We start from the raw sequence: 21916 nt of genomic DNA on the forward strand, positions 1-21916 counted from the left end.
GCAGCTTCGGCAGACTTAAACGTTCCTGCCTGCCGGCTCTGAAAGGAGCAGCGGGTCTCCCAGCACAGTGCTCAAACTCTGCTAAGGGACAGACTACCTCCTTAAGTGGGTCCCTAACCCCTGTGTCTCCTTAAAGGGAGATACATCCCAGCAGGAGTTCACAGACACCTCATACAGGAGAGCTCCAGCTGGCACCTGGCAGATGCCCCTCTGGGACAAAGCTTCCAAAGGAAGGAGCAGGAAGAAATCTTTGCTGTTCTGCAACCTTCACTGGTGATACCCAAGCAAACAGGGTCTGGAATGGAACTCCAGCAAGCTCCAGCAGACCTGCAGAAAAGGGCCCTGATTGTTAAAAGGAAAACTAACGAACAGAAAGCAATAGCATCAACATCAACACAAAGGACGACCATGAAATTACTCCATCTGAAGGTCACCAGCATCAAAGACCAAAGATAGATAAATCCAGGAAGATGAGGGTAAACCAGCTCAAAAAAGGCTGAAATTCCGAAAGCCAGAATGCCTCTTCTCCAAAGGAACACAACTCCTCGCCCACAAGGGAACAAAACTGGACAAAGAATGAGTTTGACAAATTGACAGAAGTAGGCTTCAGAAGGTGGGTGATAACAAACTCCTCTAAGCAAAAGGAGCATGTTCTAACCTAATGCAAAGAAGCTAAGAGCCTTGATAAAAGGTTACAGGAACTGCTAACTAGAATAACCAGTTTAGAGAAGAACATAAATGATGATGGAACTGAAAAACACAGCACGAGAACTTCATCAAGCATACACAAGTATCAATAGCCAAATCAATCAAGCAGAAGAAAGGATATCAGAGATTGAAATCAACTTAATGAAGTAGTGTGAGAAGACAAGATTAGAGAAAAAGGAATCAAAATGAATGAACAAAGGCCCCAAGAAATATGGGGCTATGTGAAAAGATCAAACCTATACTTAATTGGTGTACCTGAAAATGACAGGGAGAATGGAACCAAGTTGGAAAACACTCTTCAGGATATTATCCAGGAGAACTTCCCCAATCTAGCAAGACAGGCCAACATTCAAATTCAGGAAATACAGAAAACACCACAAAGATACCCCTCAAGAAAAGCAACCCCAAGACACATAATCATCAAATTCACCAAAGTTGAAACGAAGGAAAAAGTGTTAAGGGCAGCCAGAGACAAAGGGAAGCCCATCAGACTAACAGTGGATATGACAGCAGAAACCCTACAATCCAGAAGAGAGTGGGGGCCAATATTCAACATTCTTAAAGCAAAGAATTTTCAACCCAGAATTTCATATCCAGCCAAACTAAGCTTCATAAGTGAAGGAGAAATAAAATATTTTACAGATAAGCAAATACTGAGGGATTTTGTCACCACCAGGCCTGCCTTACGAGAGCTCCTGAAGGAAGCACTAAATATGGAAAGGAAAAACTGGTATGCAGAAGCATACCAAAATGTAAAGACCATCGACACCATGAAGAAACTATCAACTAATGAGTAAAATAACCAGCTAGCATCATAATGACAGAATCAAATTCACACCTAACAATATTAACCTAAAATGTAAATGATCTAAATGCCCCAATAAAAGACACAGACTGGCAAATTGGATAAAGAGATGAGACGCATCAGTGTGCTGTATTCAGGAGACTAATCTCACATGCAGAGACACACATAGGTTCAAAATAAAGGGATGGAGGAATATTTGCCAAGCAAATGGGAAGCAAAAAAAGCAGGGGTTGCAATCTTAGTCTTTGATAAAACAGACTTTAAACCCACAAAGATCAAAAAAGACATAGAAGGGAATTACATAATGATAAAGGGATCAATGGAGCAAGAAGAGATAACTATCCTAAATCTATATGCACTCAATACTGGATCACCCAGATTCATAAAGCAAGTTCTCGGAGACCTACGAAGAGACTTAAACTCCCACAGAATAATAGTGGGAGACTTTAATATTAGAAAGATCAACGAGACAGAAAATTAACAAGGTTATTCAGGACTTGAACTCAGCTCTGGACCAAGCAGACCTAATAGACGTCTACAGAATTCTCCACCCCAAATCAACAGAATATACATTCTTCTCAGCACCACATCACACTTATTCTAAAACTGATCAGATAATTGGAGGTAAAACACTCCTCAGCAAATGCAAAAGAATGGATATCATAACAGTCTCTCAGAACACAGTGCAATCAAATTAGAACTCAGGATTAAGAAACTCACTCAAAACCACACAACTACATGGATACTGAACAACCTGCTCCTGAATGACTACTGGGTGTAGAATGAAATTAAACCAAAAATAAATATGTTCATTGAAACCAATGAGAACAAATACACAACATACCAAAATCTCTGAGACACAACTAAAGCAGTGTTTAGAGGGAAATTTATAGCAATAAATGCCCACATGAGAAAACAGGAAAGATGTAAAACCAACACCCTAACATCACAATTAAAAGAACTAGAGAAGCAAGAGCAAACAAGTTCAAAAGCTAGCAGAAGACAAGAAATAACTAAGATTAGAGCAGAACTGACGGAGATAGAGACATGAAAAACCGTTCAAAAAAATCAGTAAATCCAGGAGCTGGCTTTTTGAAAAGATTAACGAAATAAATAGACCACTAGCCAGACAAATAAATAAGAAAAGAGAGAAGAATCAAATAGACACAATGAAAACTGATAAAGGGGGTATCACCACTGATCCCACAGAAATACAAACTACCATCAGCGAATACTATGAACACCATTACATAAACTAGAAAATCTAGAAGAAATGGATAAATACTGGACACATACACCCTCCCAAGAGTAAACCAGAAAGAAGTTGAATCTCTGAATAGACCAATAACAAGTTCTGAAATTGAGGCAGTAATTAATAGACTACCAAGCAAAAAAAGCCCAGGACCAGATGGATTCACAGCTGAATTCTACCAGAGGTACAAAGAGGAGCTGGTACTATTTCTTCTAAAACTGTTCCAAAGAATAGAAAAAGAAGAATTCCTCCCTAACTCATTTTATGAGGCCAGCATCATCCTGACACCAAAACTTGGCAGAGACACAACAAAAAAAAAATTTCAGGCCAATATCCATGATGAACATCAGTACAGATATTTTCAATAAAATAATGGCAAACCAAATCCAGTAGCACATTAAAAAGCTTATCCGCTACTATCAGGTAAGCTACATCCCTGGGATGCAAAGCTGTTTCAATATACCTAAATCAGTAAACATAATCTATCACAAAAACAGAAACAATGGCAAAAACCACATTATTATCTCAATAGATGCAGAAAAAGCCTTCAATAAAATTCAGCACCCCTTCATGCTGAAACCACTCAATAAACTAGGTATTGATGGAATGTGTCTCAAAATAATAAGAGCTATTTACGACAAACCCACATCCAATATCATATTGAATGGGCAAAGCTGGAAGCATTCCCTTGGAAAACCAGCACAAGACAAGGATGCCCTCTCTCACCATTCCTATTCAACATGGCATTGGAAGTTCTGGCCAGGGCAATCAGGCAAGAGAAAGAAATAAAGGGTATTCAAACAGGAAGAGAGGAAGTCAAATTATCTCTGTTTGCAGATGACATGATTGTATATTTAGAAAACTCCATCATCTCAGCCCAAAAACTCCTTAAGCTGATAAGCAAATTCTCAGGATACAAAATCAATGTGCAAAAATCACAAGCATTCCTATACACCAATAATAGACAAGCAGAGAGCCAAATCATGAGTGAACTTCCATTCACAATTGCTACAAAGAAAATAAAATACCTAGGAATACAACTTACAAGGGTTGTAAAGGACCTCCCCAAGGAGAACTACAAACCACTGTTCAAGGAAATAAGAGAGGACACAAACAAATGGAAAAATATTCCATGCTCATGAATAGGAAGAATCAATATCCTGAAAATGGCCATACTACCCAAAGTAATTTATAGAGTCAATGCTACCCCATTAAGCTACCATTGACTTCACAGAATTAGTAAAAACTACTTTAAATTTCATATGGAACCAAAAAAGAGCCCATATAGCCAAGACAATCCTAAGCAAAAAGAACAAAGCTGGAGGCATCATGCTACCTAACTTCAAACTATACTACACGGCTACAATAAACAAAACAGCATGGTTCTGGTACCAAAACAGATATATAATCCAATGGAACAGAACAGAGCCCTCAGAAATAACAACACACATCTACAACCATCTGATCTTTGACAAATCTGACAAAAATAAGCAATACGGAAAAGATTCCCTATTTAATAAATGGTATTGGGAAAACTGGCTACCCATATGCAGAAAACTGAAACTGGACCACTTTCTTAGATCTTATACAAAAATTAACTCAAGATGGATTAAAGATTTAAACGTAAGACCTAAAACCATAAAAACCCTAGAAGAAAACCTAGGCAGTACCATTCAGGACATAGACATGGGCAAAGACTTCATGACTAAAACACCAAAAGCAATGGCAGCGAAAGCTAAAATTGACAAATGGGATCTAATTAAACTAAAGAGCTTCTGCACAGCAAAAGACACTATCATCAGAGTGAAGAGGCAACCTACAGAATGGGAGAAAATTTTTGTACTCTATCTATCTGCCAAAGGGCTAATATCCAGAATCTATAAGGAACTTAAACAAATTTACAAGAAAAAAACAAACAACCTCGTCAAAAAGCAGGCAAAGGATATGAACAGACACTTTTCAAAAGAAGACATTTATGCGGTCAACAAACATATGTAAAAAAGCTCATCATCACTGGTCATTAAAGAAATGCAAATCAAAACCACAATGAGATACCATCTCACACCAGTTGGAATGGCAATCATTAAAAAGTCAGAAAACAACAGATGCTGGAGAGGATGTGGAGAAATAGGAACACTTTACACTGTTGGTGGGATTGTAAATTAGTTTAACCATGGTGGAAGACAGTGTGGCGATTCCTCAAGGATCTAGACCCAGAAATACCATTTGACCCAGCAATCCCATTACTAGATATATACCCAAAGGACTATAAATCATTCTAGTATAAAGACACATGCACACATGTTTATTGTGGCATTATTCACAATAGCAAAGACTTGGAACCAACCCAAATGCCCCTCAATGATAGACTAGATAAAGAAAATGTGGTACATATACAACACAGAATAGTATGCAGCCCTAAAAAAAGAATGAGTTCATGTCCTTTGCAGGGACATGGATGAAGCTGGAAACCATCATTCTCAGCAAACTAACACAGGGACAGAAAACCAAACACCACATGTTCTCACTCATAAGTGGGAGTTGAACAATGAGAACATATGGGCACAGGGAGGGGAACATCATACACCGGGGCCTGTCGGGGGTTGGGGAGAAAGGGGAGGGATAACATTAGGAGAAATACCTAATGTAGATGACAGGTTGATGGGTGCAGCAAACTAACATGGCACATGTATACCTATGTAAGAAACCTGCATGTTCTGCACATGTATCCCAGAACTTAAAGTATAATTAAAAAAAAAAAAAAAAAAAAAAAAAAAAAGGCCGGGTGTGGTGGATCACACCTGTAATCCCAGCACTTTGGGAGGCCGAGGTGGGTGGATCACCTGAGGTTGCGAGTTCAAGACCAGCCTGACCAACATGGAGAAACTCCGTCTCTACTAAAAATACAAAATTAGCTGGGCGTAGTGGCACATGCCTGTAATCCCAGATACTTGGAAGGCTGAGGCAGGAGAATCGCTTGAACCCGGGAAGCGGAGATTGCGGTGAGCCGAGATCATGCCATTGCACTTCAGCCAGGGCAACAAGAGCGAAACTCCATCTCAAAAAAATAAAAATAAAAATAAAAACAGAAGTAGGATTACAGAAAATACAGAAGCCCAAAAGATTGGAACGTTAACTGACAAACACAACAATAAATTACCTGATTTTGCAGGCTTCTTTTGAAGTAAAGCTTCAGGAATATCTCAAAACCAAGTGAGAGGGTGGTACTCAGATCCCTAACCAGCCTTTGCTAAGAGGAGGAGTCTTTCCAGAGACAACCATAGAGAGTAATCTTTGGTCATGTTATCGTCTAATATCAAAAATGGGGGCAGGCCAGGCGAGGTGGCTCACGCCTGTAATCCTAGCACTGTGGGAGGCCGAGGCAGGCAGATAGCTTGAGCTTAGGTGTTCAAGACCAACCTGGGCAACATGGTAAAACTCTGTCTCTACAAAAAAATACAAAAGAAAACTTAGCTGGGCCTGGTGGCACATGCCTGTAGTCCCAGCTACTTGTGGGACTGAGGTGGGAGAATCGCTTGAGCCCAGAAGGTCAAGGCTGCAGTGAACAGAGATCACACCACTGCACCCCAGCCTGAGTGTCAAAGTAAGACCCTGACTCAAAAAACAACAAAACAAAAAAAAAAAAACAGAAGGTGTAATGGAAGTGTTTTAATATGACTACGGCATCCTCTCACTGAGATCTGCTACCTTTTATTTTATTTTATTTGTTTAGAGACAGGTCTCACTATGTCACCTAGGCTGGAGTGCAGTGACTCCATCATAGCTCACTGTAACCTTGACCTGGGCTCAAGTGATCCTCCCACCTTGGCCTCCCACAGTGCTGGAATTAGAGGCGTAAGCCACCATGCCACCATTTGTAATTTAAGCTGAAAAAAGGAGAGCAGGGGCACAAGTCTATATCAGCTAACTCCTCAGCAACAGCTGACCCAAGGCCAACAAACCAATTGCGTAGCCAACAACCAATCAGATTCTGTCTTTCTGAAGACACACAGAAACATCGTAGTCGGATGGTTATGACTAATAAGGCTCTAAGGTTGTTTAGACTGAGAATTGGTAGCCTGCTGGGCACAAGGGAAAGAAAAAAAAGAGAAAGGGAAAAGAGAGAGAAGTTCCATACAGCCCCTGAGTGACAGAGAGAGAAACTCTAAGTTCTGACAATTTTCCAGTTTCAAAACCCAAAGCTGTAAAGTTGACCCTTGAACAACACAGGTTGGAACAGGTCCACTTACCTATAGCTTTTCTTCTGCCTCTGCCACTCCTGAGACAGCAAGACCAATTCTTCCTCTTCCTTCTCCTTGGCCTGTTCAACAAGAAAATGGTAAGGATGAAGATCTTTATGACTTTCTCTTCCTTATGATTTTCTCAATAACTTTTTCTCTAGGTTGCTTTATTGTAGGAATGCAGTATATAATACATATAACAAACAAAATATGTGTTTGTCGACAGCTTATGTTGTTGGTAAGGCTTCTATTGTTAGTATCCTGTTAGTAGTAAAGTTCTGGGGAAGTCAAAAGTTATGTGTAGGCCAGGCACAGTGGGTCATGTCTGTAATCCCAGCACTTTGAGAGGCTGAGACAGGTGGATCACCTGTGGTCAGAAGTGTGAAACCCTGTCTCTAAAAACAATACAAAAATTAGCTGGGCTTGGTGGCACATGCCTGTAATTCCAGCTACTAGGAGGCTGAGGCAGGAGAATTCCTTGAACCCAGGAAGCAGAGGTTGCAGTGGCCGAGATCATTCCACTGCACTCCAGCCTGGGCAATACAGTGAGACTCTGTCTAAAAAAAAAAAAGGAAAGTTATGTGATATGTAGATGTTTGACTGTGTAGGGCACTGTTTCCTCTAACCTTTGCATTGCTCAGATGTCAGCTGTATCTTCTGTACAAGCTTGGGTTCTATGCTTTCCTTTTCTCTTCCTTATAAAACTAGTCAAAATGAGTTTCTCTTCCCTGTAACTAAATTTCCTTAACTAGAATATTGATTACTGCCAATTCCCACCTTTACTTTAACTGTAGGTTGTAAGTTTTAGAATCTGGTTGTTATATTTTTTATTGGGAAATACAATTGATTTTTGTATGATCCTAAAATTGCTGAACTCTACAACGGTTTATTTTTAGATTCTGTGGACCTTTTAGGTAGTTAATAACCATAAATCTCATGCTTCAAAACCCAGGTACCTTGTGTTAGGATAGGATAGGATAGGAAAGGCTAGGCTAGGCTAGGCTAGGCTAGGCTCTGGTAACAAATAAAATTCCAAATCTCACTACCTAATGCAATAAAAGTGGGAAAGCCAAAGGTGGATTTGGCTGCCTTTCTCCACCTTGTATCAGTGTCAGATCATGATAGGGGAAGAGCATGCTGTGGAGTTCTGCAAGAAGCTTTTAAGGTCTAGACCTGAAAATAGCTGACATTCCTTCTTCCCGCATCCCATTGAAAAGAATGTCTCATAACCTCTCTATTTAGGGTTAGGGAAACTAGCGACTGTGAAAAAAGTAAAATAAATGAATATTTGGTAAATTATAATGATCTCTGCCACATAGCTCTTTTTATTTCCTTATCTTACATTGCCTAGGATTACCAGTACAATAATAAATAGAATGTATCTATCTTGTTGTATTAACAGGAAGACTGCTAAAGTTTTATCATTAAGTATGATTTTGCTATATGAGTGCTGAATTTTGTCTATTGAGATGATTAAATGTAAATCAACTTCTCTAAGAGCTAAATCCTATATGGTCATTGCTCTGCACTGAATGCAGTTGCCTACTCGCTTTCCAAATCCGTACAATGAAATCCTAACTCTCAATGTGATGTTATTAAGGAAGTGGTAAGGGGACAAATAAGTGAACAGACAGATATAATAGAGTGTAAGATCTATCAAGTAATAAAGGTGGACCTGTGATTAAATTCAAACCCATTTTTCTCTCTTGAGTAGCCATGCTTATGACAAAGAAATTTTGAATGCCTTGTGATTTTTTTGTTTGTTTGTTTATTTGTTTGTTTTGAGACGGAGTCTCGCTCTGTCGCCCAGGCTGGAGTGCAGTGGCGCGATCTCGGCTCACTGCAAGCTCGGTTTCCCAGGTTCACTCCATTCTCCTGCCTCAGCCCCCTGAGTAGTTGGGATTACAGGTGCCCGCCACCACACCCGGCTAATTTTTTGTAGAGACAGGGTTTCACTGTAGCCAGGATGGTGTCTATCTCCTGACTTCGTGATCCACCCACCTTGGCCTATGAAAGTGCTGGGATTACAAGTGTGAGCCGCTGCACCTGGCCAGAAATGTTGAATGCCTTGTTTTAAACAAATAATTTTAATTTAAATTAAAAAGAGTGTGTAGACATGAGTTGGGAATTTGTAATTCATTTGCAATTCTGGTATTGATGGATTGTTTTATCTTGTACAGGTCATTTGGGCCCTATGGAATTTAGGCTCAACAACAAAATCAGACGGTTGGAGTACAGTGCCAGTGACAATTTTTAGACCGTTTAACCCTAAGTGTCTTTCTAATAGGCCTTATTTATATGAGAATATTTTATAGTTAACCACAAGTATTTTGTCTGTGTTTACCAATAGTTAGAAGCATAGCAGCCCTTTCTTTACTGAATAAAAGTTCAAACAAATCTGATGCATCTTTATTTGGAGCTGCCAATTAAAGTGGGATATAGTATACTTAAGCAATACTCAACATGTAGGCCATTAATCTCTTAGGGTCCCAGACACTCTTTCAGGGGCTCTGCCAGGGAAAAACTATGTTCATACTAACAGTAAGACCTTACATGTCTTTTTCACCTTCATCCCCTTCATGAGGGTACAATGGAGTTTTCCAGAAGCTCCATGATGTGTGAGGATGTTGTCACTCTGCTGGCTAGTCGTATACATGTCTCAGTATTCTTTTCCTTTAAAAACTTCTCTACTTCGGTTTTCAATGTGGTGACTATTGATAGATATAAAGATCAGAAACAAAAGCTCTTTGGGATCTTCAGTTGTTTTTAAGAAACAGAGGTCTTGAAATCAAAACACTGGAACCACTAATACATTTGACAAGTACATTTTAGCTCCATATAGCACAGAAATAAAAATCATAACCCTGTCTTTTGTCAGCAGAATGACTCTGGGTAAGACATATATAACTTATCTAAGCCTCCATTTCCTTGTGTATAATAATACAAATCTCCTAGCTTCATGGGAAGATGAAATGGGATACACCAAGTCTGACATAATAGGAGCAAAAACTTTGCTTACAAATAATCTACCTTAGGAAGGATAGATAAGAAAATGGTAAACGGGTTGGATGCAGTGGCTCACACCTGTAATCCCAACAATTTGGGAGGCTGAGGCAGGGGGATTGCTTCAGCTCAGGAATTCAAGACCGGCCTGGGCAACATAGTGAGGCCTTGTCTCTACCAAAAAAATAAAAAATAAATAAATATATATATATATATATAGTATATATATACACACACAAAAATTAGCCAGGCATGGTGGCACATGCCTGTGGTGGCTCAGGATGCTGAGGTGGGAGGATTGTTTGAGTCTTGCAGACAGAGGTTGCAGTGAGCTGAGATCATGCCGCAATACTCCAGCCCGGCCAACAGAGTGAGACTCTGTCTCAAAAAAATTTAAAACTGAAAAGAAAATGGGAAATGAATAGCTTTTGTTACCACAAGGGAGGAGAACTAAATACCTGGGGCATGGGGAGGAGATGGGGAACTTTTCATTGCTGCTGCACCCTTCACTTAGAAGGTCCAGTTTATCAAAAGTAATAATTTAGTTAAAACCTTAACAAATGTTTTTTAAAGAATTTCCCTGCTCCTCATAGATATAGCCTGGTAGTTTACATATCACTTCATTTTTTATGAAGTATTGTTATTGCAAATTTATCTATGCAAAGAGCTAAGCATGCAATGATTGTTGCTGTGGTTATAAAATACTGCTTTGCTAAGGATGCTGTAGCTAACTCACAGTTAATTGGCTGAGGTCTGAGCACACCCATATCAGTTTCCCATATACAGATTTTTGGTTAACTTGGTTTCCATATGCAAAGTGAGAAGAAAGTTCTAATTTTAAAATATATATATATATATATATATATATATAAAATATCTTTCTCTCCTGACTCATAAATCTCTACCTCATTATTGAAAAATTGCCATCAATATAAAAATATACTCCTGGTATCTCCCATTTTTTAAATATGGGACTCCATGGGCCCCTCCAGCTACCATCTCCTGTTCCTGTTCCCCTTTACAGCCAAACTTCTCAAAATAATACATTAATATTCCCTGTTTCTACCTCTACACATCTGTTCTCCCTTCCACCTGCTCCAACCAGGTTTCTGTCCTTATCACTCCATTAAAAGGCTCATATCAAGACCACTTGCCACCAAATCAAGAGCTCTACCTGTGCACAGCTTCCTGAACATTTCAGCATCATTCGACACTGCTTACCACATGTCCTTTAAAAAAAATACCCTCTTCTCTCAGTTTCAAGGAGATCATACTGTATTGGTTTTCTTCCCTTTATTGTTCTGGTCTCAGCTTCTATTACTGATTTCCTCTCTGCTGCTGTCCCAGTCAGCCTCATCCTGCATCTGTCACTGAGTTTGGTCCTGAGCCCTCTCTTCTACTTGACCTACACTTTCTCCTTAGACTATTCCTAGACTCATTCAAATCTACTTCTTAGACTTCACGCTACATTCACTTCTTCGCCCCAGCCCTTCAGTTTAAATTCTGTCCATATTCACTGGTAATACAAACACTTTTGAACACTCACTCTAGTCCAGCCACAATTAGAGGCATTTGGGGTTTAGAGAGAATGAAATAGATGCAGGCCTTTGACTCTGTGGAGTTTATGTTCTAGACCTTACACAGTTGTGGGAATAGCTGGGAAAGTGAAGATTTGGGGAGGAGAGTAAGAAGATGAGTAAGGGAGTTGCCAACTTCTTGAACCCTACCCATTCAAGAAGCCAAGGATGACTAGCCACTTTAGTGTTCCTGCCACAGATGCCTATGGAGAGGTCTATGGAAAGCAACTCCTCTGTGTAGCTACCATCTCTGTGGGGCCAGCACCAAATGTCAGGTGGTAGACCTGGGCCACTGTTGGTTAAAGAGTCAGCAGCTGGAAAGAAGAGTCAGATTGGAGCAGAGGAGAATGAGGACAATCCGGAACCCACTTGCACCTCTGGGTCTATTCATCTTCACATCTAACTTCAACCATGTTCGAAGAGTAATGGCCACTGATTTACTTTCATTCTATAAATTGTACATAAATTTATCTTTAATCCAGAACCAGATAGAGAAGATATATTACTTACTGCTATATATAACAAAGTACTACAAACTTAGTAGCTTAAAAACAATTTCTACTTGTTATCTCACAGTTCCCCTTTGTCAAGAGTCCACGCCTTTTGTTCAAGGTCTCATGAGGCTACAATTAGGGTGTCTGTTGGGCTGTGTTCTCATCTGGAGGTTTGAATGGAGAAACATTTACTTCCAAGCACATTCAAGTTGTTAGCAGAGTTCATTTCCCTTGTGTGGGAATGGGAGGGAGGCCCTGGCTTCCTGTTGGCTGTTGGCTCTCATGTCCTAGAGACCACCCAGGTCCCCTTCACAGGGGTCCTTCACAGGTCCTCTCATAGCATGGCAGCTTACTTCTTAAAGACCAGCTGGAGGATTTCACTTTCAGTCTGCTTAGATGGTGTCTGCCATATTTATGGCAGTGACATCCCAGAGCTTTGCCATTTTCTGTTAGTTAGCAACAAGGCATAGGCCTTGACTGCACTCAGTGGGAGGGAGAATCACCCAAGGGCATGATTCATTGCAGGGGTTGCCTTAGGGCATGTCTCCCACAGAAGGAATTCTGAGATTTGGATTTTCACCTTAACCAATTTGACATAATACAAACTTCAAAAAAGGGAAAATCAAGAGATCATATGGAGACTTGTTAAGTTTGAGATGTATTAGACATCCAAATGAAGAGGTTAATAAGGCAATTGGATATAAGACTGGATTTTGGGAGACATGTCCAAGGACCCTCAAATGTGTATTCCTAATTCAGTCTCTTCCCGAAACTATAGATTCATTGGTCTGTCAACTTGATATCTTGAACTTAACAAGGCCAAAGTTTTTCCTTCCCTCTCCAAATCTGTTAGTGCTCAGACTTCTACATCTCATTAAATGGTACCATCACTTACCCTTTCTCTCAAGAAAAAAAACCCGAGAATCATCCTTCATTCCTCTTTCCCTTGCCTTCTACATTCAATCCATCATAATTCTATTGGCTCTACTTTCAAAATATAAATCCATCCCCTTAATTCTATGTCTACCATTACCACCCTAGTCCAAGCCACTATTACCCCTTCCTGGCCTTCAGCAAAAGCCTTTGAATGTCTCCCCTCCCTCTCTTGACCTTTGAACTGCATTGTGTTCCTCCCAAAATGCATACATTGGAGCCCTAACCCCCAGGGTGACTGTATTTGGAGATTGGGCCTTTCGGAAGGTAATTAAGCTTAAGTGAGGTCATAAAGGTGGGACCTTCATCCTATAGGGTCAATGTTCTTATAAGAAGAAGAAACGTCAGCGATATCTCTCTGCATGCACACAAACATGACATGGGAACACATCCAGAAGACAGCTGTCTATAAGCCAGAAGAGAGGCCTCACCAGAAGCCAACCGTGAAGGCACTTTGATCTTAGACTTCTAACCTCAAGAATTGCAAGAAAATGAACTTCTGTGTTTAAGGTAACTCAGTCCGTGGTTCTTTGCTATATAGCAGCTCAAGTAGACAAATGCAATGGCCTCCATATATTCTTCACACATCAGTCAGAATGATTTATTTAAAACCTAAATTGTGTCACACCCTTGCTTATGGGCCTTCGATAGTTTTCCACTGAAATGGGAATCAGACTTGAACTCTTTACCTTGGCCTCCAGGATTTATACCATCTAGCTCCTGCTCATCTCTTTGACCTTCTCCTGGGCCATTCTCCTCTCCCCCACCTGGCTTGGTCACACTAGCTCCTTTCTGTCAACAAAAACACCAAGTCTGTTCCCATCTTAGAGTTTCTCTTCTGCTCTTGCTCTTGCCCAAAAATTTCTCCCCTGATACTTCACACAGCTGGTGTTTTTCTGCTCTCTTGCCTAAATGTAACTTCCTCAAGGACCTTTCTTACCTGCCCTTGTTAAATCAAGAATTTCATTCACTCTTCCCCACCACCTAAGCCCAAACACTAATTAGTGCACCACTCTACCTATTCCCTTCATAATTTACCACAATCTCCAATTCTCTCTCTCTGTCTTGATATCTCTCTCTCTCTCTGTTTATGTATTGCCCATTTGTCCTCCTTTATAATGTAAAACTCAGGAAGGTAATGACTTTGCCTCCCATGCTTTCTATTGTATCCTCAGAGATTAGGAGCATGCCTAGTGTATAAGAAGTTCTCAATACATGTGTGTTTAATCAAGACTTAAATAAATATAAAGCTATGGCCCAAATGAAAATTTTTATATGAGTTTTAGTACAGTTTTGCTACTATTTCCATAGAATAGCTTATCAGAGTGAAATTGCTGGGTCACAGTGTATGCACATTTTTAATTTTGATAGATCAGAAGTACTGCTTTTTAATATTTAGTGTGACTGATTTGCCACTTTAAAATTTAATTATCACAAATTTAATTTTTTTCCTCTTCTCCTTTGAAAAATGAAGCATTTTAAAACCATTTTCCCCCCAATGTTTTTATGATAACTGAAGCATCATTGTTCATTTTGCAATAACTCTAGTTTTTGCTTTATAGTTTAAATTGATACAGCCGATTTGTCTATAAAGAAAATGTCTGTGAATTGAGTCTTCTTTTTGAGTTGACCCCTCTGTTACAAAATGAATGATGTATTCTAAAGAGAGAGAGAGAAAAAAAAAAAGCCTTCTCCCTTTTCACATATCATTCTTCTTTTCTGAGTGTAGAGAGTAGTTGGAGTAAAAGCATTAAAGTGATCCCCAGTGTTAATACGTGAATCCTCCAAGCTGAACATTTTAAGTTTGAAATTTACAATTGTTATAACAATTGGCCCCTGCCTAATCCATTAGGCCACAGCATTAGCTAGTAGCTAGAACCCAGAGCTAGGAATGCTTTAACACTTATGAGTACATTTGAGTTGGCCTCATTGTTACCCAGTTGTCAATAGTATCTTTAACATTTCCAGCTGCCTCATCACTGTTTGACATGTACAAGGGGCTGGGACAAGGGTGTAGAGGGTTCCACTCAAACATGTCCCCAGTATCAAGAGAAAACACACTTTAGGAACGCGTGGTTCTGATAGTGGGTCAGGACAGAAAACAGGAAAATTGGTTTTAACGCCATTCAGTTGTTATGCTCCCTGCCTCAATTGAAATCAAAAGAAAAATCCTTGTGTCTAAAGGATAATTACAGATTTTGAAATAGAGCTAACATTCCACAAAGAAAATTTTAAATCTTTTTTCTAAGAAAATACTTTCCTATTACCTTGTGCAAATGGCAATCTATACTTATTGGCTGAATAATAATTAAGTGAGTTAATTAATTAATTCCTGGCAGATTTATTATTTCATTAGTCACTGACCATGATCTTACACCATGATAGGGTGAAATTTAAAAGTTCTTCCATTATTCCTTCAAATTGCATTGTAGAGCTCTTCACACATAATTAGTTCTTCAATGTTTTGCCTAATGTTACTTATTGTTTCCTAACAAATGCAGTTCAGAAACTTTAGGGTGACATTCACAGCCCTCTTCAGTCTTATCACAATCCCCTTTACAGCCACAATCCCCACTATTCCCCTGCAACCATTACACTTCTGCTATGTTGAACTGCCACCCAAGTATCTCCAGAACTTTCTTCTGTTCCTTCTTCTAATTCTTCATCTATTTTCATCTACTCAAACTCTACATCTTTCCTGGTCTGGATCAAGTACCACATATCAATTAAGTCTTCCCCAAGTCCTCACCCCCTTTCTTCTGCATTACAAGTATCTCCTTAGTATTTCTCTGGCACTCATTATAGCACTGCCACACTGAATTGTGTGTATGTATATACATTATTGATTTGCTCTATTAGATTATAAGTTCCTCAGAGTCAAGAGTCTGTGTTACCCATCTTATATCTTCCATTGCAATTTTATAGAGTCTTTTGCATAAAAGATGCTCAAAAAAGTTTTAAAGAAGTAAACCAGCTGCTGAGAAACAATGCTAAATGTTTGCACTGAGCATTTTGGCAGCTGCGTCATCCCACTTGGTGATGCCGCCTTACACATACACACTAAAACAATAGGCCTGAACACTAAACAATAGGCCATCATCCTAAAGGGTATTTTGTTCTACCTTTCTTGTATTGTGAGTTGATCTTTGATTCCAGAGCAACTCTGCATATATGTGAGTGCTGTCAAAATAAATGCCTTTTTTGTCTCACAACCTTAGATATATTTAGGTGAAGATGGCACTGGTAAAGGAAATGTGCAGGTAAAATTCATGAAAATGTTCTGACAATGTTTATATTTTGCAGACTTGGAAGTCTCATGCCTAGTGAACCATGGATAAGTATTCAAGTTTGATATTTGCCTAATGCTTGGTTAAAAAAAAAAAAAAAAGTAATTTCTGTATCAAGACTGATTTGATGGCCAGGGGCTGTGACTCATGCCTGGACTTTGGGAGGCCATGGACTTTGGGAGGCCCCAGGACTTTGGGAGGCCATGGTGGGTGGATCACTGAAATCCAAAGTTCAAGACCAGTCTGGCTAAGATGGCGAAACCCCATCTCTACTAAAACAAAAATTAGCTGGGCATGGTGGCAGGCACCTGTCATCCCAGCTACTTGGGAGACTGAAGCATGAGAATCGCTTGAACCCAGGAGGCGGAGGTTGCAGTGAGCTGAAATTGCGCTATTGTATTCCTTGCATTCCAGCCTGGGCTACAAGAGTGAAACTTCATCTCAAAAAAAAAAAAAAAAAAAAAGAAAGAAAAGAAACTGATTTGAATTTTGCAAAATAGTATTAGATATAAATATGTTGATCAACTTTTGGGGAACTTAAAGGTTAACTTTATAAATGGAGAGGAAAAATAGTCCTGCAGAATCCACGCCTCAAATTATCTGGCTTTCAGAAATCTAGAAAAATATTGCATGTTGATTTGTCAGCATTACAACACATAAAAGTCATCCAATTGCCTGGATATACTCTATCCAAAGTCATGACTTTTAGATAACAGTTAATGGGAGCTTGAACTGCTTCTCACATTTTACTTGTAATCTAAATCAGAAACTCTAGGTCTCAGGTACAATCATTCCTTATCATTAAGACAGGTAAAATACAATTTATGATAAAGGATCTGGGCAGTTCAACTTAAGAATACAAAGGTTAATATACTTAAATCTAGATTCCTCTGAAGTTCTCTTTGTGCAAAAAGGTGAATTTTTGATGTGACTTATTTTCTGGTTCTTGGTATTCATGATAACTAAGGAGGCAAGGGAACCCCATGACTTGGTTGGGATGCAGAAGCCAAAACTCATCCATTTCAGGATAAGGAGCCCAGGATAAGGAGAATCATAAATGAAAGACAAAGGCAGAAGAAATCCCACTGGCTTAGAATGAAGTTGATGGTGACCAGGAAGATTAACCCTTTCCAAAATATAATATGCACACATAATACTCTGTTGATGAACACACAGTGCCTATACATCATTGTTTTGGTTCATTAGTGGGAGCAGGGTAAAAAGATTCCTAAGGGCTATGGTAAGGGAGCTTAGTGAAAATGCACCACAAAGACCAGAGGGAAAGCTCTGGAAATTGCTGGATCATCAGATCAATAGACTCAAAGATGACTAAGTTGGGAAGCTTTATGCAGTTTAAACATTTGTGCGGGGAGTATCCCCTCACAGTCTTTTATTGACAGCTACAGATCAATGGTAATTTTTGATCATTTTCAACCTACATAAACCTATTGACCCCATGGCCACCTTTGGGGCACTTCAAGTCGTCAAAAATAATCAGAGGAGATGGTGTAAAATTGTCAGATGGCTGAAGACTCCAAGTAGTTTCATATGTCCCCAGGAGCTGAGTCGAGAGGTTAAAATATAGTTCAAATTGCCAGCAGAACATCAACTGACAGAGTGTTCCAGAGAGTCTTGTCTATATGTCTCATAAAATGAGGCACTGATTTGTATCCAAACTCTGACCTTCATGCATATAAAGTTAAAGAAGAAAAAAAGAGGCTGAATCCCATTGAAGACATTAGATTGCAAAGAATGGATTATTCCTAGTAAAATTGTTGCGTCATCTTCTTCATCTGCTGCCTAACAAAAGTAGTTGATGAGTTTGTAGAATTATGTACAATATGGATATGGACATAGAATGAACAAAGACAAAATGAAAGCAAGTGCAAGGTGGCAGGCCAGACGTCAGGGACAACAAAAAAATGTAGCTCAAATAAATCATTAGGAAGAGTGAAAGGAAGGAAGGAGCAAAATAATGGCAATGAAGGGGAAGAAGTAAGAGTATTGAATTAAGATAATCTCTATAGAGGAAAAGGAATGAAAGAAGATGGAAAGGGTGAATAAGAGGAAAGAGAAAGGAAGGAACAGAAGAAAGGTGAAGCAAAGGAGTGAAAGGGAGGAAAATCGTCTTTAGTGATGACATTTCCTAGTCAGTGACACAGAATGCTACATCTCCAAAGGAAGGAACTGAATCCAAAACATCTGAGATCCACAGTGCTCAAGCAAATATCCTGAATTTAAGAACAATAACAACCGAGTACGTAAATGAGAGCCAACCCAATCCACAGAGTGAACTGCATCCAAATTTTGCAGCAGGATTCTAAATTGTGAACTTTGATGTTGGAAATTCATTCAGGAGAGAATAATATAAATTATTTCCTAAAATGTCAAAGAATAAATTGGCAAGGATTGTCTTGCCATTTTTATGTTTTCTCATTTTTTAATATAGCTTTTACTAAACATTGACAAAAACTATGTCTATTATTTAGATCTATTTAAGTAGTCTATATTTGTTATGTGTGTGTGTATATAAGTGTGTATATATATGTGTGTACTATATATATTATATGTGTGTGTGTATATATATATATAAAACTCTTCAGGAATAACAAATTAGCCAGATGCAATGGCTCACACCTGTAATCCCAGCATTTTTGGACAGCCAAGGCAGAAGGATGACTTGAGCTCGAAAGTTGGAGACCAACCTGGGCAACATAGTAATACCCAATCCCTATGAAAAGAAAAAAAAAGAAAATAGGGAGGGAGGGAGAGAGAGAGAGAGAGAGAGAGAGAGAGAGAGAGAAAGAAAGAAGAAAGAAAGAAAAAGAAAGGAAGGAAGGAAAGGAGGAAGGAAGGAAGGAAGGAAGGAAGGAAGGAAGGAAGGAAGGAAGGAAGGAAGGAAGGAAGGAAGGAAGGAAGGAAGGAAGGAGGGAAGGAAAGGAAGGTAGGGAAGATTTATTTTAATTAGCCACATGGTGATACATGCCTGTAGTCACAGCTACTTCAGAAGCTGAGGCAGGAGAATCATTTGAACCCAGGAGTTCAAGGCTGCACCGAGCCGTGATCATGCCACTACACTCCAGCCTAGGCAAAAGAACCAAAATAATAACAATAATAATAATAAATTAAATAAATAAATAAATAATGTAAAAGGAGAACTTGTCCTCAGTATAATTTCATGATACAGAAATTCTTTTTTACATCTCAACATGTGGTTCTTTCTCTCTTTTTTTATAAGATACATATAGACCAGGTTAAGCAAAATAACTGTCGTAATGACCCTTTGTAGGAGTATACCCCTAAACTTTTTCTGTGCCAGGCATGCATGAACTGCAACTTGCAACCTACGGGCCATATTTCTATATTAGATGGTGGAGATTTTGAAGCTAGGGCATTTTGCATTACTTCTGTTTTCAAGGATCTGAGCCATAAATGTTTATTAAAAGATTATATAATGAAATCAGAAATCAGTTTTGTTATTTTTTTAATGGTTGCCTGGAGTGTGTTGGATGACTGAATGCCAGTTGTTAATCATTAAGTACTCATGTTACCAAAAGTGTTTGATAGTATTGCCATCTAGGGGCTGAATGGAATTCTCAGCTCTGAAATAAACTGTAATTGAGCAGGTGCAGCTATTGACAATATACATATGTTTTTGCTTTATAGCCCACATGCTTTTCATGTTTCTTATGACAAAAGCTTATGAAAAAATGTCCCCCAGCAGCCCACCTTTTTTATATATAATCTGTTAGAGGTGATTACTATTTGCTTTGGAGCGTATGCTTTTTTGGCATCTATTACTGAATATTCTGAACAAAGAATTATTCTTTTTTGCATTATTAATCTTGTCCATGTTTGCCTTATTTCCACAGAAAAGGAATCATTTATCAGAAAAGAATGTTTGTAATCGGGACTTGTAGCATCTTCAGATTTAATATTCATTATGGTCACTCTAGTTCTGTGCTATATTTATCTAAAAGGCCAATCCAATGTTGTGGAGAAATAACTTTTTAAATATTTATGATCTAACTTTTAATATTTTAAAAAAGAGAAATTAGTATTTCTGTAAAATTTGTTTCAGAGTCTGGTTGCTCAGCAAATGTTTAAATATTAAAAGATTTCAAGAGGTTAGCATGTAATATCATAATGGGACTTATTGAAATAGGAAAATTGACTTTACAAGTTTTTGATATGTGAGGGAAATTGTATTTTCTCTGCCTATGTTTAACACATAACAAGAAATAACACAGTTAAAATGTATAGCCAATAATGTCAGAAAACAGCACCAAAACCTATTTCTACATTGTTTTGTTTTTGTCTAACCGCTTTGTTTGGAAAACAATTCTGTTTTATTTTGTTATCTTGTTTTAGATTTTATCCAAACTGATATTTGGAGTTCCCCAAATTAAGGATGATTTTCTTACATATAATTTTTTCTGATGTTCTTGGGTACCTACTTTCAGAAATAACTTTCACTACTCCACCTTATATTCATCCTCCTCCTTGTTCAAAGACCAAATTCTCCAAGCCTAGCTAACAATTACTTTGGTAGGTTTCATAGTTTTACTTATGGTGCTTTTAACAAATGAAAATATTTTTATATCTATAATAATAATAGACTTCTCTAAGGGTGTTTGTACATGTATAGTTGAATTGGCTTGTTATTTTTTTCTTGTGTTTATTTGTTTTATTGAATTCATAAGATATACATACATGCCAAGAGAATGAGAGAGGGAGACTAGGAAGATGGAGAGTCTTGTGCACAAACAGATAGTGTTGGGGATTTGGAAATTAGGGGTGTTCAGATTAGCTCTCCAAACCCTTAATATTAACCTGGCAGGCAATTATCCCAGTCTCTGACATGCAACTTGATACCACTGATTTCCATTTTGAGGTGGATGCAGCACTGATCTGAAGCATCATGGGTTTTTTTGGTTTTTTTGTTTTTTTGTTTTTTTTTAATGTTTATATATCACATGCTTTGGGTTGCAAGCACTGAAAAATCAAGGATCCTATCTGATCCACTTTCTGAGTGTCTGAAATCATACAACATTGGGTAATATAGTCAAGGTGTCAACAAAAACAAGAAAAAATGCATCATTTTCTTAATGATAATTCAAAACTCTGCCATAGTGTTTGCACTGCTGTTGCCTATGTGCTTTGGCCATGAGGTTCAGAGAATGACTTTCCAGCAGTATTGTCAGTTTCAAAAAACAAAAAACAAAAACAACTTACCTTGTTAACTTTCTTACAGGGAACAAGCCATCAAGCCCACCTGTTCGGATTAGAACCATTCACAACATATCTCATTGGTGTTGTGGCTGCAAACCATGCAGGAGAAATTTTAAGCCCCTGGACTCTGATTCAAACCTTAGAATCTTCCCCAAGTGGACTGAGAAACTTTATAGTAGAACAGAAAGAGAATGGCCGGGCATTGCTACTACAGTGGTCAGAGCCTATGAGAACCAATGGTGTGATTAAGGTAATGTCTACCCTGCGTAAGAAATTATGTTTGGTGTTCTCCAGATAAATAGATGAGCCCTGACATGCCATCAGGTCACTGTGGGAAAACTCCCTTCGCAGCCTGTTTAATTCCTCTTGATAGCTCCTCCAGGC

At 38.7% G+C, this 21916-nt stretch overlaps 1 protein-coding gene across 1 annotated transcript in view; it reads left to right on the plus strand.

The window, feature by feature from the left end:
• Positions 1–21916, plus strand: part of USH2A (usherin) — an 801896-nt gene that overhangs the window by 726485 nt on the left and 53495 nt on the right. Inside the window, exon 61 of the mRNA XM_050780502.1 lies at positions 21555–21782. Within this exon, the coding sequence (XP_050636459.1) occupies positions 21555–21782 (228 nt within the window). The remainder of the gene's footprint in view (positions 1–21554; positions 21783–21916) is intronic.

The sequence above is a fragment of the Macaca thibetana genome, chromosome 1 (assembly GCF_024542745.1).
Source record: "Macaca thibetana thibetana isolate TM-01 chromosome 1, ASM2454274v1, whole genome shotgun sequence".
NCBI classification, from domain to species: Eukaryota; Metazoa; Chordata; class Mammalia; order Primates; family Cercopithecidae; genus Macaca; species Macaca thibetana.